This window comes from Lepisma saccharinum, chromosome 1 (genome assembly GCF_977018435.1).
Source record: "Lepisma saccharinum chromosome 1, izLepSacc3.1, whole genome shotgun sequence".
NCBI lineage: Eukaryota > Metazoa > Arthropoda > Insecta > Zygentoma > Lepismatidae > Lepisma > Lepisma saccharinum.
Window position 1 is genome coordinate 146,311,491 of NC_139229.1, and position 17,997 is coordinate 146,329,487.

At 36.2% G+C, this 17,997-nt stretch overlaps 1 protein-coding gene across 3 annotated transcripts; it reads left to right on the forward strand.

The window, feature by feature from the left end:
• The first annotated feature begins 1,633 nt into the window (after nt 1-1,633).
• On the forward strand, nt 1,634-15,592 carry LOC146002247 (uncharacterized). 3 transcript variants are annotated; one of them, XM_083139966.1, is made up of 5 exons: nt 1,634-1,861; nt 8,094-8,252; nt 10,284-10,432; nt 13,243-13,557; nt 14,469-15,592. In XM_083139966.1, the coding sequence occupies exons 1-5, from the start codon at nt 1,715-1,717 to the stop codon at nt 14,893-14,895; spliced, it is 1,197 nt and encodes a 398-aa protein (XP_082996092.1). In that variant the 5' UTR covers nt 1,634-1,714; the 3' UTR covers nt 14,896-15,592. The 3 variants fall into 3 exon arrangements, with proteins under 3 accessions (XP_082996092.1, XP_082996097.1, XP_082996101.1); XM_083139971.1 differs by lacking the exon at nt 1,634-1,861 and adding an exon at nt 1,895-1,938; XM_083139975.1 differs by lacking the exon at nt 1,634-1,861 and adding an exon at nt 5,381-5,408.
• Nucleotides 15,593-17,997: the final 2,405 nt, after the last annotated feature.

A 17,997-nucleotide genomic window follows, 5' to 3' on the forward strand; every position in this document is an offset into this window, starting at 1 on the left:
TGCAGCATTTTCGACCTTTGACATCCCGCTTATTTTTACACACATATCTTTAGCATGCAGACAATTATATTTATATTGCATAACGAGTATCTTTGCGTAATGAAATAAAAATGTTCAAACTTATAACATTAGGTTATTCATTGAAGATATTATTATTTACATGCTTTGAAACAATTAAAATTTGTACCTGGGTATGTTTTACCAAGCATGCATCCTAGGCCTACTAGGTTATCAGTGGCAAGAAAACTACTTTCAAACAGAACAAATATGTCAATCAAAATTTCATCAAGAGATGCCGGGAATATGTGAATGCAGTTGCCCACCACTTTGAACAACTCTTATAACGCAAGAGTGCTTGTTATGCAACATCAATTAATTAGGCATTTAGCGTAACAATAAATTTTATCCACGGTGATCTCAGAACGCACGCAAATTTGGAATCGCGTTGCGCGACAAAGATTGTTCTCCTTCATCAAACTCTCACATCTCACAGATCATAATTACATCCCCTAAGCACGTCTGAGAAGTTTAATCTGTGCTGAGACGTGAATACAACAGTTTAAGGCTAGAGGCAAGGCACGGGTTTGAAGGAGGTTTTTCTTTTTCTTTAATCTAGGGGTGTGCGGGACAGAATTTTCGAAATGTCCCCTAAGCTCTGAAAATATCGAATTCTACACGTCATATTCAACTTAAGTGATTGTTTTTGCATTTCTGGAATAAAGACAAAAAATTTCCGATAAGTTGCAGACGCTTGCAATGCAGAAAACGTCGAGAATTAACAACTTTTTAAAATCACTGCTTGGGATCCCGAAAAGTCGGAAAGTCATTTCCCGAAGTCGGGATCGGGACGGAAATTTTTTTCCCCCGATTCCGGTTTCGACTTTTCGATATCCCGCACACCCCTACTTTATTCCAAGGCCGAGTCTGCTGCCACGCACGTGTCAGCAGTAAGAATAAGCGTCAAATTTGCTCCTGCCACGTAATTCGTCTGCTAAGAGCATGTTACAAATCTTAAGAACAGATGAAGACGAGAAAAATGCAAGTTTATGATTAATGGGAATGAATATACAGGTAATTTAGAACCTTTTTTTTTAGATAGCATTTAGCGATATTATTTTAATGCTAACGGAACATAACCTAACTACGAGAGCGTGTAGGTTTATTATTAGAAGAATGCTAAGGGACCTAATCTTAAAACATTTATGTGAAAGTAATCGCTACAACTTCACAGTATGTGTTACAGACGTAATTGCATACATAGCATGATAAAATCACGATAAAACAAAGACCGAGTTTGCTGCCACGCGCTTCTCTTTTGAGGTTCCAGCAGAAAAAAGAACGTGGCAGCAGACACTACCTTATTCCAAACGATCGGGATGCAAAACAAATGCCTTTTTCTCTCTAGTCGGAAAACCCATTTTCATGATATTTTGATTTCATAGTGCAGAATATATCGTGAATTGAACACGATGATTTTGGAATTTCTCGAAATGGATCCCGAACATTTTTAATCAGGAGTTACGCTTGGCTGAGGAGGGAGTTGTTAGCTAGTCGTAGCCAAAAAGTATACACTTATTCTCTTTGGTCGTAGCGTTCCCTTCCAACAGCTATGCAAATGTTGGACGAAGTGGATTCAGATGCCTAACCTAAAACCCTAAAACCTAACAACCTAAAGAAAACAGAAGAATCTGGAAAGAGATAAGAAATTTAGAAAATGCCTACGACTACAAGTTTTGGGCGAGATTTTGAAAATTTATGTCGGTTGTGTCTGCTAAAGACAGGGCTAAAGTTAAATATATTTAATGAACATGGTATTAAACTTGATATTTACAACAAGATTTTCCAGTGTCTTAATCTAAAAGTAAGACAGTTTGTTTATTTATCATATGCATGAGTAAATATGGTGTGAACAGTTAGGGTAACGGTTCCAAGCTAAAAGTAAGATACTTTGTTTATTTCTCATATTCATGTGTAAATATGGTTTGAACAATTACGGTAACCGTTCCGATTGTTTTATGATTTTTTTTCAAATTTTCCTAGCAGGACGACTAATGATCGTAGAATTTTAGCAACCATTGTCACGAAATGTGAACCTTCCTTAAAGTAGCGAGCAGTATTTGGATTTCGAAAGAAAGTTATTTATATTGGGGAAAAAAAATATCTTGCACGCTTCCCATGGACGATGTATTTTCCGTTGACAAGCGATTGTAAGTATCGTAGACTATTGGGAATTAATGTAGAAGTAGGCCCAAGTTCCGTTTGTTTTATTGTAATTTAATCATGCTAGGAATGCTACTACTTTACTATCCTTCGGACACATTTATTTATTTTTGCAGAAGAAACTACTTTCCGTAATAAGTTCCTGTAGCATTGTCAAACATCGGGAAGGTGTTTTGTGTGATGTGGGAATGTTTCATAGCTGAAATTCATGTTGTTCGTTGAAAATTAATTCTCCGACGGAGAATAGCGTTTGGCGCGTACACCTTTGGTGTCGTGTTAGTATCAGAATCTATAAATTGGAAATAATTGCGAACCATTGACGCTAGCCCCACGAACCATTGGCGCGTGGTTATGTTAGGCAAACATAGTTAAAATTTGGTGTCGTGGTAGTATCAGGAATATATATCTTTTATTGTGAAACAAAAAAAAAAAAATCGACAGTTTCCATTCCGAAAACTAACGCCTTATTTTCGCTTATATTGCAATTTCTAGATGTTCTACACCTTCAGGAATGTTCCGCGAAGCAGATACGTAAGTACGAATGTCAAAAATTGACGAAACGAAAAAAAAATAGAGGTGTCCGAAGGATAATAAATTTTTACCAAAGTACTTACGCAAATAATTTTCTGTAGCATTGTTGATGTTCGGGAATGTAGTTTTGATCCATTTTAATGCAAATGCATGTGGTTTTCTACGAAAATCTATTTCCAACGTGCTATTGCTGCTGCTACAAGCCGATGTCCGTATATCTAAATTGAATGAAAGGAGTGCTAATGAAACCTAACCTAACAGGCCTAACCTAACCTAGTAGGTATACCTCGTCCCCGTGATGGTTCGAGGGGCTATCGTGAATTTTTGGGCTAACGTCAATGGTTTTTGGGGCTACCCGTGGATGGTTTGTGAGAAATAACGAACAACAGTAAGTACTTGTTAATGTAAGGAATAGACATTATTTTTGTTAGAAATTCATTATTTCACCTAAAGAAATGTTCCGCAATTCAAAATAGTACGTTAGCAATGTAAAGAATTGCGAAATAAATCATTGATAGGTGTCTCCGGTATAGTAAAGTAGTACCATGAATGGCTCGTGGGGCTTTCCGTGCATGGTTCATGGGGTTTTCGAACCCGAAAAAAAATATTTTTCTAATTTTAAAAAAACAAATTTAACTATGTTTGCCTAACCTAACACAACCTAACGTAACCTTTCCATGCATGGTTCGTGAGGCTATTTATCAATCGTTCATGGAGTTATCCGAGCATGGTTCGTGCGTTTTTCGAATCTGGAAAGAAATACAAAATCAGTAACACCAAAGTAGGTATTTTTCTATGAAGAAGGTTGCAACATTGCATAACCACTGATCATGGACAACGCTAGTCAAGATTTCTCCGCCATATCGCATGTAACGCATGCGAAAGCGAACAATATAAAAATACTCGATATTTCTAAAATTGACATTATTTGCGTTGAAAAAACGAAACGCCACCTTGAAGAATCCTTAGGAATGCAGAATACGTAAGTATTAATGTGAAAAATACAAAAATACGGGAATTAGAGACGTTTGGTGGTTACTGAAAATTTACCAATTCTCTTAACACATACTGCGGAGTTTTAGCGATTACTTAAGATTTTATTCAATATATGCTTTCGTAGTTAGGTTAGACAGTAACAGTTCCGATTGTTTTATGATTTCTCCTAGCACAAAGACTAATTAGCTATCGTAGAATTTTGGAAATCCTTGTCATACGAAATTTGAACCTTCCTTAAAGTAATGGGCACTGTTTAGATTCGAAAGAAAGTTATTTATGTTGAAAAAAACAACTCGAAAATTACCTTACGCAAGCATGCGCATTTCTCATGGGCAAGATATTCTACATCGACAAGCGACAGTAAATATCGTAGAAGTGTGGGAATGTATGTGGAAGTAAATCGAAACCTTAGTAGAATGCATTTATGGACTTTATTTTAATGCTATGGGAACCAAACCTGTCCTGCCTAACCTAACCACGAAAGCATATATTGAACAAAATCTTAAGTAATCACTAAAACTCTGCAGCATGTGTTAACAGACGTATATCGAAATCGAACCATATAAAAGTTGCATTCGTAGCATGATGAAATTGCAATAAAACAAAAGGAACTTGTGCCTTTTCCTTTCATACACTCATATATAAGCAGCCATTCATGCTTTCATTCTTAGGTTAGGTGGGTCAAGTTTAAGGGTCTTAACATTAATAATACATCCCTAAATGCTTTGTTGTTACGTTAGGTTGATTGGTTTAAGGCTTTTAGCATTAAAATAACCTTTCTAAATGCTTCCAATTCGTGATTACGTAAGATATATTCTCAACCACTAAATCCACTTCGAGCCTTGAGAAGTCTGAGGTAGGGTAATTGGAAACCAAGAATGACTGCTCACTAGAAGGTGCGGATGCTCACGCAAACTACTTTTCAAATCATAATTTCTGTGGTACTTAGTGAAGTTTTTGGTAAAAATGACATAATCGCGAAATGGATTTCTTCAAATTTACAGGAGAAAGTGCTTACAGAATTGAGTTTCTGTGTAATTCCAGAAGGTCGTAGAAGTGTTTTCTCGCATTTTTCAATGTATTTGGCCGCTAAATCATGTCTTTTTCTGTAATAATGTCCATCCGATGCATGAAAGCTGTTGCTGGCATTTCTATCCATGTACTTGAATCGGATGTTGCGAGCATCTGATGACATAATCCCCGGCAAGTATTTCCACACGCACAGTCTTTTCACTATATTGCCCAACCTAAAGCAACCTAACCTAACCTTACCATGATGGTGCGTGGGGCTATTGTGAATGGTTTTTGGGGCTATTTGTGGATGTTTATACAATCCAGAATGGTTTTTGGGGCTATGCGTGAATGGCTTTTGGGGCTATGCAAGAATATTTTTTCCGGGAATGGTTTTTGGGGCTATTCGTGGATGGTCATACTATCCCGAATGGTTTTTGGAGCTATGCGGGAATTTTTCTGTTAAGAAGGTTGAAACACTGCTTTGCCATTTGAAACACAACGCTAGTCAAGATTTGCCATCCATTTTGCATGTTCAGGAAGCGAGAAAATAACAAACAATAATTACTTGATATGTTGCCAATATATACTAATTTTGTTAAAAAAAAAGCGAAATCCCTTGTTAAACGATGTTTTGCGATGCAGAATAGGTAAGTACGAATGTAAAAAAAGTAGAGAATGAACGAGTTAGAGCAATTTCCCGCATATGATAGTTTTGCCAAGTTTTTAACTAATAATTAGTTTCTCCAAGCTTCAAACTTACTTCCACAATTGTTTCCAGCGTTCTAAAGCACTTCTTAATAGTCCTTTAAAAGTTGCAAAAATCATTAAACATTCACAATTGTTGCCCAGATAAACACATACACACACATGTGTACACATTTGGGTTTATACACAACAATACAATTAGCATATTATAAGCATACATATACAACCGATAATACAAGTAATCAATTAAATAATCAAATTAATGAATCGGGATCTTCCACTCGTTGTTCACCATATGAAAACAATGACTTGTTCAAAAATTACATAAATACATTGTAGAATATACTAGAACATAAATTATTGGTAGTAAATTGATTCATTTGTTGTTTTAAGTCCACTTTGCACAGAAAGGCTAATCGGGACTGAACCTTCGACACCAGATACCATACGGAATAAAGAGGTTCTTGGCTTGAGCAAATAACTCCCAAACAAGGAATATACGCTTGAAACCCATAGTCTGTGTGCAACCAGCCACAATTTGTCTGTGGTAGTGAGCCCTCTAATATGGATCGTGAAGTGAAAGATGCAGTAAAATTGAAACTTAAGTAAACATAGTCATTATCTCCATGTAAAAATGTTCTTTAGTCTATCTTACCAATGCAGTGATATATGAAAATGAAACGGATGGTTGTAGGCTGAAACTGCCAGGACAGATACTTTACAAATGAGGAACCAAACCTTCTACCTTTTTACTTTTACATCTTCAGCATACATAAGGAATTAAGATGGCAAATCATTTGTGAGCAATGTAAATGAAAGAGGCCTGAGATTTGTTCCTTGGGGCAAACCAGAATTCATAGAATATTCTTGACATATTTATAGTTTATGTGTTACATACAGTGACGTGCGGTGACTTCAACACTTGGGGTAGCAGTCAGTGGTGTGCTCAAGGGGGGTAGGGGGTTGGTGTGGGTCACACCCCTCCCCCCTTTAGGGACCAGTATTCCTTAAAAAGAAGAATGTCAATAACAGGAAAAGATTGCAAAATGATGAATGAGTACTAAAAAAAGCACACGTAACTTCCACCCACATTCGAAAATAAAAAAAAACAATTTGATTTGACTACTAAACCAGAGATCCTGGGTTCGAATCTCGGCTTGGTCATGGGTATTCTTTGTGTGTCCCTTCATCAATTTTATCAATCAATTATTTGATTTCATTTTTGTTACTTAGGGTCTAGGGTCACTTTTTTGTCACATTTGGTTAATTGCAGAGATGATATGATAAAATTAATGAAGGGACAAACACAAAGAACATCCATGCCCAGGTTGGGGTTTCTTACCCGGAACTCCTGGTGTCGTAGCACGCTGTGATAACCACTCCCCCACGGTTGGTTGATTTGGTGTTTTAAGTACACTTTATGCAGAGAAACAAAACACAATTTTTTGTAGTTTCTTCAATAATAATCATTTGGCTTTTTGAGTTCTGAGATACATTTTTCATTCCAAATTATTTCATTATTCACTGCTGAGTACAACACATAGGACAAGAATGCGCACTCATCAAGGGTTCGAATCCTGGCCTGAATTGTTCATATGAGGTCCCTTCATCAATTTCATCATATCATCACTCATCCTCATTTTCGCGATAACCAAATGTGGCAGAAAAGCGAAGTAAAATAAACCAAACCCACAACAATATGAACATGCGTTCTCTTGCTCAAATAAATACATCTGTATTTATGATTGATTGATTTAGTTTATTTTACTTCGCGTTTTGTGCCTCTTGGCTAATTTGCGAAGTTGGGGATGTGTGGTGAAATGATGAATGGACATTTACAAACAACCAAGCCCCAGCGGGATTTGAACTCGGGACCCTTGGCGTTGCAGCGTGATGTCCGTATTTATGACTGTTAGAGGCTGAGGAAGAGCGAGCTAGGGTATCCAGCCAGCTTTGCATGCGGATCGCACCGATGGACGAGAAGCGCGTGGAAAAGAAAGTGTTGCATATGAACTGTGGCTTTAACAAGACAATAAATATTGTGATTTGAATATAATTCGAGATGTGAGATTGATTTATCTCTCTCTGCTAGACTAGCTACTCCTCAGTGCATATCACTGGTTACATATTACTTACTTCCTTGAAGATACGTATAAATTTGTGTTAGGCCTATATGTAGATGTGCGAAAAAGCTGGAATTTCTGAATGGATGGTTGTTTTCCAATAAAAAGCTAGCTTTTTTGGAAAGAAAACAGGAATTTTTGGCTTTTTACCAATTGCGGCTAACCTATTTCACTTGTTGTGTTAGTTAAGAGGTTAGAGGTTCATAATGGTTAATAATTTTACATGATGTAGCAGCCAGGAGACACATATCCACCATTTTCGGTACCAGTGTCTTTTTACAGTAAAGAGATAAATGAAAGCTGTAGAATAAGAAAAATGCAGCCAAGTGATGTATTTTCATTGATGTGGAACACTTTAGGGGGGAATAGCCGAAAAAAAGTCCAACCAAAAATGCCACAGAAAAAAAAGTTTCCCCCCCAAAAATGCCATGTTTTTCCTGACCACTTCCAACTCTAGTTATATGTAATAAAAACATTTTAATAACATGTGTGCTTTTTATGTAGGTGAGTGAAGATGATGCTCTACCCAAACTTGTATGTCATTCCTGTGTAGCAAAGCTAGAAATCTTGGATGAATTTAGGACTATGTGCCAAGAGTCAAATAGATATCTGAATGGTTGCTTGTCTTCTAAGAAGAACCAGCTTGCTAATCAACTTTTGAAGGTAAATTGAATTTTATTATGTGAGTTTGTATCTGCTATTTATTTCTTTGTTTTTTCTTCATTTTTTTGTATTCCAACACTGACAAAGGTTTGTTGTAATAACAATCTCCGAGACCCATATATACCTGCTCAATAAAGGCTAATTTTATTATTATTATTATTATTATTATGTATCATTTTTTAATATTAGAATTGTTATATTTCAAATGCCTTTGACTATTTCCTTATATGCAAATGATCCTAGGTGGGGGATGCTTTATGAAGAAATTGTAACTGGGATGATAATATTCCCCATGCTTCTCTCCCTCACTTCGGGCACTAATGGAGAATGTACATTATTTAACTTATGAAACTAAAAAGAAAAGAAATTGGGGGTGAAAAGTGAATGATTATTCAGTGTGTGAAGAGGTTGGGTTTTTCAATTTGATGGTGTTGTATCCAGATGAGTAAAGATTCACACATAAGTTGCCATTGAGAGTATTTAAGTTTGTAATCATATGTATACCATTCTATTTTTCCTTTGCATGTAGTTTTTGGAACGAAAGGAAACACAATATGAAGGCAATTGGTGGTTGATTGATGTATTTGGACAACCTGGAACAACTTTCTTTCCTCCTAAGTGGTCTAAATCTGTCCTTGATTGGTCTTGTGCATTGACCTATATATTTTCTGTCACATTCACATTTAATTCTATATACACACACCAGAGTTCATTAGAGCCTCCCGATGGTGTAGTGGTAACATCGTCGCCTTGTAATCAAGGGATCACGGGTTCGATACCTGGTGGAGGTACATGGCACAGTGGTTCGGATCACACTTTAAACTGTAGTTCCAGTCCCGATTAGCCTTCCTGTGCATAAAGTGGAGCTAAAACAACAAATCAATGAATCAAAACCAGAGTTCATTAGAGGATCTTTGTAATAAATTTTGAAACCCAAAATTTTGTCCTGTAGTCTTTCCAGATTTATAAGCCACTTTGCACCTACGTTTTTCCAGGACATGTCTGAGTTTAGTGGATAGGCCTGGTACACATGGGATACCTATTCATTGTCAACCACCTTCATATTTTTGGAGTAGCAATTGGAATTATTATTTCCTATATTTTTCTTTATGTTTTACTTATGTAGATTGTGGTCTGTGATGTCGGGACTATAACCATCAAGGATGGCCTGTTGGCTTGGTGTTTCCAGTTCCTCTTGCAACACTTCGTTGCGGGAACTTAAGTGCCAGGCTCTTCAGACGAAGTTGTTTCAAATGTTAGCTTTTTGTGTAGGTGGGTGGTTGCGAATTTTATGTATGAATCTGGTTCCTGAAGTATGTTTACAGTAAATTTTAATAGCAAATCTGTTGTTTTCTCTGAATGTAGTAACATCAATAAAATTTAAAGTTCCTTTACTTTTTTTCTCTACTGTAACTTTAATGGAATTACATACTTTGTTTGCACTCTTAACATATTCTGCAGGCCTCCCCGATGGCGCAGTGGTAGCGTCCTCGCCTTGTAATCAAGGGGTCCCGGGTTCGATACCCGGTGGAGGTACAAAGTGGTTCGGATCCCACTTTAAACTGTAGGTCTAGTCCCGATTAGCCTTACTGTGCATAAAGTGGACTTAAAACACAAAATCAATCTTAACATATTCTGCAAACTTTTGTTTGTCCCTATATATAATGACGAAATCATCCACATATCTATGTGAAATAATCTGGGGAAAGAGTGTGTTTCATCCTGATTTCATTTTCATATGTTTCCATTACTAAATTAGCAAGCCATGGAAAAAGCGGGTTCCCCATGGCTAGGCCGTCTGCTTGGTGAAAGATTTTCTTTTCGGAGGTGAAAAATTCATTGTTTAAGCATATTACAGGTTATCTTCTCTGATCAGGGTTTGATTCTTTTCTTAACAAGTAGTTTCTGGACTCCTCCAAGGCCTTTGCAAAAATTTAATTTTAAGACCCTTTGTAATAGGCAGAAAATTCTACATAAAACTAAACTGTAACAACATAAGAGATGTATTTTTTATTTTGTTTTTCTGAACAGAATGAGGGAATTGTACATGGCAATGCATGTGATACACGATGTGAAGATTCTCATGAAGAAAATGCATGTGTGAAGGCTATTCCAAGCATTCCAAAACCATGCACAAATTCCGAGGGACATTGCATACAGAAACAGTGTAGTGAAGAAGGGTAAGTACCACGATACTTTAATAATTCATTCCTCTTCTTGCAATTAGTTTAAAGAAGCAAACATGTGATGTAAAGTAAGATAAAGATTTAGTGTCAATGATTGCAGCTTCTTTGTACCTTATATGTCACTTTTTCACCTGTAAACATACAATCGCTGCAGTGAAAACACTAGAATAAAACAGAGAAATGCATTTTTATCCTTTGGGTGCCTATTTGCCTATTTGATTCAGAGGTTTTTGCTGACTACAAATCCGCACCCCTACCCATTATTCTGGAAAACAATAGTGTTACTTGCTTTGCAATAATGGAGTATTTATTAGGCACTCTGTAGATGGTTTCATCTTGCCACTGCGGTTGTAATAGAGCCCAGCCTTCAAGGCTTTGATGCCGACTCTTGTTTTTGTCCTTTCGCGGAGCGGCACACCCTCAAATTTGTTGGGCCTCAGTTTCCAGACAAATAACCATTTTATGATGCCTGTCCTAGGTCGAACATTAGGCAGGAAATCAGGGAAAATTGGAGTCCCAAATGGTTCGTTGATCCATGTCGGCAAATTTTCACTGGTGGCTTCACAAGAGGGGACAAAATTGTCCGTTACCAGAAATACAACTTTGTTATGACGCAATTTTTCTTTTCACTACAATTATGTTTTTTCTTCCCTCTATTCGAGTGCAATCGTGCTTACACAAAAAAATAGTAAATAACTGAATTGGAAGCGCGAGACCCCTCAAAGCGCGTGGCCCTGTGCGGTGGCATGCGTCGCACACCCCTGATAATATCAACTAAAGAAACAATACTTCATTGTGAAGTTAAATATGTAAAGCTCATGCATAATTTTTTCCATATTATTCTGGTATAAATATAATGGTTTCTGTATGAAGTAATAATTGTATTCAATATACAACACAGTAACATTCTGTAAGTTATTCAACAGAACAATGAGATAAAGAAGGTTAAGTACAGAACTCGAACAGAGTGATGAGGCAAAGAGTTTTGTTGTAGATGGGTTTGTGCATTAAGAGCAGGTGGAATTTTGGTTGAAGCCATCAAACACAGAAAAAGATAGTCTGGACTCTCCTCAGCATTGAAACCATGCATGGTCTGGACTCTCCTCAGCATAGAAACTATAAGTTTTTAGCATTTTGTAATGTCTTATGGGTTATGACCGTAATCTGCAGTTTTATTTATAGTAAATGAAAATTCCATATTAAATGCTGTTAAATAACTAGTATGTTTTCACAATACCTGTTAATAGCCTACAATGCCCATTTTTTCATTAAATAAGTGCCTAAAAAATTAATTTAGATCCTGTCACTACTTTGTTACTTCATTTAAATTTTTGAGTTTTTGTTTTAAGTCCACTTTATACACAGTAAGGCTACTTGATACTGGACCTGCAGTTTAAAGTGGGATCCGAACCACTATGAGCTTCTACTGGGTATCGAACCTGGGACTCCTTGATTAGAAGGCGACGATGTTACCGCTATGCCACGGGGAAGGCACTTGTTTAAAATTTATCTTATAACTATATATACAGGTTATTCAAAGGTCCTGTCTCATAGAGGAACTCTGTTTTTAGTGCACATAGTGAAAAATGGAAAGAGGGGAAGGTTGTTAAAAATATGTGGGCTTCAAGGGGTGCTCCAAGTACTTGAATTTTGAACATAACATTCACTGTTGATGCTGTACACATGTATGTACGATCCTCAATGTTAACAAAAAATGACATGTTTCTGAAATACCATGTGCCATCCCAATACCACACTGTACTGGGTAAATTAAGAATTGATGGCAATAATCATGAACATGTGACACATGCAGTCCACCTTCCCCAGACCACTAGAAAAGGCAAACAGCATGGTTCCAGCCACTACACAGGCCTCGTTCAAATGGCACAATATCCAAATGAAGGCACTGTAAATGACAGCTTATGAATATTTTTGAATAGAACTCTGGTAGATCGGTATGGTTCAGTTCCAATGGTGCACTGGTTTATTAATGTTTGTCTGAACTACTTTAACTTGTTAGAGTGTTCAAGTATCTGGGAACCGAGAAGAGTAACAGTATCAGGATTCTTATGTTTTGCAAGTTAGAGACTGTGGGATTTTAAAAGGAACCTTTGTTCCTTTCACATGCATAACAGAAGAAGCAAGGTTTGTACAAACTGGGTGAAAAAAATATTGATTTTGGTTGGCTTCCAAGTATATGTCAGAAGATCGGACACCCTTCGTGATTCTGAAATCTGATAAAAATTAATTTTCATTTCATCAATGAAATAATTATTATCTACAGTGTTCTGTAGAAAACCAAAGTAGTGAAAGTAAGCAAAAATATACAAAAAGAAAATTAGCAAGGGTATTGAAACAGCCTTTTTATACTTTAAATTTGTTTCATGTTATTTTGAGCCATACTGTGAATTTTTATAGTGTATATAAGAGTTTGAAAATTGCATGTGTAGACACTATAAAAATTCATTGTAAGGCTTAAAATAACATGAAACAAATTTAAAGCATCAAAGACCATTTTGATATAAAGGGATCAAAGAAGCCAACAGGCAAAAATCTCTACCCTGTTGATAACACTAAAAATACAGTAGAAAGTATTGCTTGTACTTTCGGTACACAAATTTGATATTTTGCAGAATTCTTCACTAACAAGACCGTTATCTATCTGAATGTTAGTGACAGTGACTCTTTATTTTTAGCTTGTAACCTTAATTGTCTTACCTTTTTATCTTGGAACTTTATTTTTAATGCTTTTAGTTTTTGTATGAATTTTGAATGTCATTACTGATTTTGAATTCCAATTTTAGTGTTGACAGAGGCTCATACATCTCAAAGTCATTAGAGTTGGAACACAATGAAAATAATTGTTCCCGAAGTGATGCATCAGAGCCACAGGATGTTAGTGAAGTTAAGGAAAATATGCCTCAGAACTATGGAGAGATAACTATAAAAAACCCTTTAGTCAGTATTAAAGTTGAAATTACTGAACTAGGCGAAGCTAATGAAGAAATAGAATGTGATGTGCTTTTCATCGACTCAGAAGTGTCGGATGTTAAGCCTGTCAATGTAGCTGACAAAAGTATTTTTGTGGGATCTCGAGGAAGTGGATCTTTGGACATGAGGTAAAATGAATGCAATTTTGATTGAATTAATTTTTCTGCAGGAAGGACAGTGCTGCCATTTGCTACACCACTAATTGATCGATTGTTACGAGGGGTGTTCAGAAAGTAAGCTCCACTAACCTCCATGATGTAGTAGTCAGCATCATGTACTATGAATTCCAGGTTCAAACACTCTGGTTGATGCATAGATTATTATTGTGCTGGTTCCTTCATCCATTTTATCAGTTCATCAGTCACCCATCCTCATTATTGTGATTAACCTTAGAAGTTGAAAAGTGACATAAAATAAGCTCTGGTAGGCTGTTAAAAAACTGGGCACATATTTGTCGCAAATTTGTATGGCCAGAATCCTTACACCATAGACTACTTGTTGATACACCATGGCCATTGTAAAGGCATTCGTCAGACTAGGACACAGGCACTTGTGTGCTCCTGCTATATAAATAAATAATAATATAAATTACAAATCCATCATATTAAAATTATAGTGGAAGTACCAGCCTTAAAATATGTTGCCTACAGAACTAGATTTTGTGTTTCATCATGTTCAGAACTAAATAGATTTTATTAAGGTATTGGGATAGCTTTTATTAACAAAGGATTGAACAGCTTTTGCTTGCAAGCTTCAGTTGGAAGATTTTCTGCATGTAATTAATCATTTTGCATTTTAATTGCCAATTAAGAATTAATGAATAAGATCCAAATAAAACAAAAATTCAGGATTTTATATTTGCCTGTGCTATAGTTATGTAACTTCAATCTCCTTAAAAAAATGTATAATGAATTTTCCATTGTGTTTTGTATTTCTCATGCTAAAGAAAGTAAATTCTCTTCCTTTTCTCAGCAGAGTGTATATGGTCTTAAATTAAAAGTACAAAAATTATAAAATTTGCATCTTTTTCCTTTTTCAGTGCAATGAAGAGAACTTTTAAGGAAGAAGGGAATTATGTTGTTTCTCAAGTAAAGCAATGTGAAAAGGCATATTTTTGTGAAGAATGTGAGACTTCATTCACATGGGAGAAAGACTTATATTTTCACCACAGAAGAGTTCACATGGAGCGAATTCCGTATAGCTGCAGTACTTGTGGCCAGGAATTTGTCACTCATGGCAAATTGGTAAGACACAGAAAGACACACACCAGAAAGACACACACCAGATTTGAATGTGAAATTTGTGGCTTCGTATTCCACAGGCACGATCACCTGATAAGGCACAAAAGGAATCACAGCGGGTTGAAACCATTTGCATGTGGAACTTGTGGCAAGTTGTTTGCTAGAAAAGACCATTTACAGGTCCATGTACGAATTTGCAAACAAAATGGTCTCCATGATGGATAACTGTGCTGGGAAGATTGCATCTCTCGCAATTACATTATTAATTGGTACTTCTTCAAAATGGTGTACTTCGTCATTGTCACTGTAATTCATATCTAATACAAATAAGATTGTTTTAACCCTTTTGGTCCTGAATTAAGGTTTATCCTTCAAAAATTATTTTTGTGTATAAATGGTGTATATGCAATGGTGTATCATGTTCCTTGAATATTTTCATTGTTATCATGGCAACTGGATGATTTGTACAATTGTACACAAAATGACCAGAGGGCAAAGATAATACAGACTTTAATTTTTTTATACAACTTTTGTTTTTTATAATGTATTGCATGTAATGTATAGTGTTTTTTTAGAATTACCATCATTTATCAATTCTGTTTTTATTTTTTTAATATTTAATTATTTTTTCGCGTATGAGCTCTCTCTGGGCTCTAAATTTCACACTAAATCAAAAAAATATAATTACATACTATATTGCACTGTCGTTTTCTCAATTGTAACCTGTACAAGTTACATTATTATCTTTCTGACTAGCTATTGAAATGTACAATTACAATAAAGCGTAAGAAATGTAATTACAGTAATTGTGATGTAGGTTTTCAACTTATAATTACAAATATTCTCGTCTTAATTACATATATTCTTTTCATAAACTGCACATATTTTTCTTACTGTAATTCTCAATGAACTCTAATAACAATGTGACACATTTACCACAATATAACCAAAAAAAAAAAAAAATGATTGCAAACAACAAAATTGTTCATAATGAACAAAACGAGCTGCTTGTGGCAAGTACTTATACATGGAACATGCAATGCAGTAGAGGGCTGAGTATGCTTCATTCACCAGCTCTTGAGTACAAATGTGTACAATTGTATATATCATAATTCAACAATAAATTCTGTCTGTACTATCAATTATGGAAACATATACAGTTATTCTAACAATATTCTTAGACTTGCATTACACACACAACATGGAAACGAACCAGAATATTTAGCGATTTCGAACTAAAATCCATAAATATAAGATGCACTAAGCTGCACTTGTTGACGGGTGTGTGTGTGTGTGCTGCTCTGGCTGCTTGTAATACTCTCAAGTTCTAACTGATGGCATTGGGTAGCACTTATTTGAAAATAATAATGTGCAAAAGTAGACAATGGTACCGGATGGAGCATATACTCTGAAAACATTACTTTATACGTTAAAAAAGTTAATGTGTACAATTGTACACAAGGGAACCAAAAGGGTTGAGTAGCAATGTTTCAACTTTGTTAGGTTAATTGTCAGAACATGAGTGCTGTGATTAAGGGGCCTAATTTTTTTAATATTATATTATCATTTAATATATTAAATTGGTGTTATTTTTGCCAAAATTGGCATTGAGAGTTTATCACCATTTTGTGCTGAGTACAACACAGATTGTGCACTCTGTATCTAATTTGAGTAAAAGATTCATAACTTTTCCCAAGTACTGAGAAAATTGCACGCAAAAAGTCCACAAGTTATTAAATGATAATATATTCAACTAAGCCAAGCGTCAGGTTAACCTTGCAGCAGGTTTTCGTATATGTAGATCCAAACGTGAGCGCAGAATATAGTTCCACTGAGACGGGTTCTATTCTGACACAACTGCATACTTGCAAGAAAACAGTTATTTAATTTGTAAAATACAGACAAAATAATACATCCATTAGCAGGTATGGACTTGATCGGATGCAATCACTGTGCAGACGAACTTGGATCTGCAGATTCGCCAACTGGAGTTTGTATTGTGTTGGGGAATCGCTGAAGCCCAAGTGCGAGTCGAGCAAGACTGAATATGTTGCAGAGCGCGTGGAATCCGTGATACCAGTGTTGCACATCCCACTATTTTAACCCTATGTTTATTGTGATTAATAATCGTGCTATACAGTGGCGAGAATGGCTGAATCAAGGTCTCCTGTTCAGCGAGTGTTATTGTGGGCTTCATCCGAAGGGAAAAGCTCTTCAAATCAAGCAAGTTGTTTAAAATGCATAATCCTCCTTACGGAAACAAGAGCAAAGTAAAACAGGGCGTGAGGTGATTTGCCGTCAATGTGCGCATGAATTGTATCCCGGGTGTTGAATGATTTGCGGTTTGAGTTTAGGAAGAGGAAATGATTGTTTGTTGTTTGATGACAAAAGAATGTCCCCGGTATTAAAAGATATCCCCATGAGAAGAAACATGTTTATTATTTGGACCAGACGTGCTTTAACTCGGTGAGGGGAGGGGCGGGGGCGTACATTGATTTTTTTATATAACACCGTGCAAAACCACCGCCAGTACTGAAGAAACCAACGAGAAAGGGAGAGGGGAAGGGGGAGGCTTATTGTTTCACCCACTGGCGGCAATCACGTCTTTGTTGAAGGCGCATATTTACTGTTCTGTGCAAAGAAAGGGATGGATGATTAGCAAGAAATGGACAGACCAAGATTTGAATCCTGGTTTAGTGAAGTGATTCATAAATTGAAACCAGAGTAATAGCAGCAGACAATGCACCTGATTGCATATATCCCCAATAACAAATCATGCTTTTTTTTTTTGCTGGTATAACTTGAAGTGCGTGTGTCTTACAGTAACAAAGGTTTTCATAAATGTATTTTTTTATAAACCAAAAACAATTATTTGTCATTAAATTCAAGAGGGCCTGTCGTTGTTTACTTATATCTTTGTTTATTTTTATTTTTGCGTGCTCGAAATATACACACATGCTCATGGGCGTCCGGAAGGGGGGGGGGGGGGGGCAAGGGGGCCGTGCAACCCCTGGAAAATGAAAGTCAACCAAAAATTATGTATTTCACACATATAATTTCATTTTAGCCACAATAATATGTGTTAATTATTGCATTAACACCATAAATTCAAATTTAAGCAATGTTTTTTAGGGAACTACACTCTTTTGGGGGGAAATGTGACTTGTTTGCCCCCCTGGGAAAAAATATCTTCCTTGCCCCTCCCTGGAAAAAATCCTGCGGACGTCCATGCACATGCTCTCATGTTTCGAAGATATTTCGCATTTATATTAAGTAATGACACATTTTTTAAATAATTTATGCGCCCAAAGTACTTCTAAAATGTTA

What these genes read in the sequence shown, in the direction of transcription:
- LOC146002247 (XM_083139966.1), top strand. Translation starts at nt 1,715, where the DNA reads ATGCCTACGACTACAAGTTTTGGGCGAGATTTTGAAAATTTATGTCGG. An exon ending in TTGCTAATCAACTTTTGAAG is followed by an intron (nt 8,253 to 10,283) that starts GTAAATTGAATT and finishes TTTTCTGAACAG; the next exon opens with AATGAGGGAATTGTACATGG. An exon ending in AAACAGTGTAGTGAAGAAGG is followed by an intron (nt 10,433 to 13,242) that starts GTAAGTACCACG and finishes TTCCAATTTTAG; the next exon opens with TGTTGACAGAGGCTCATACA.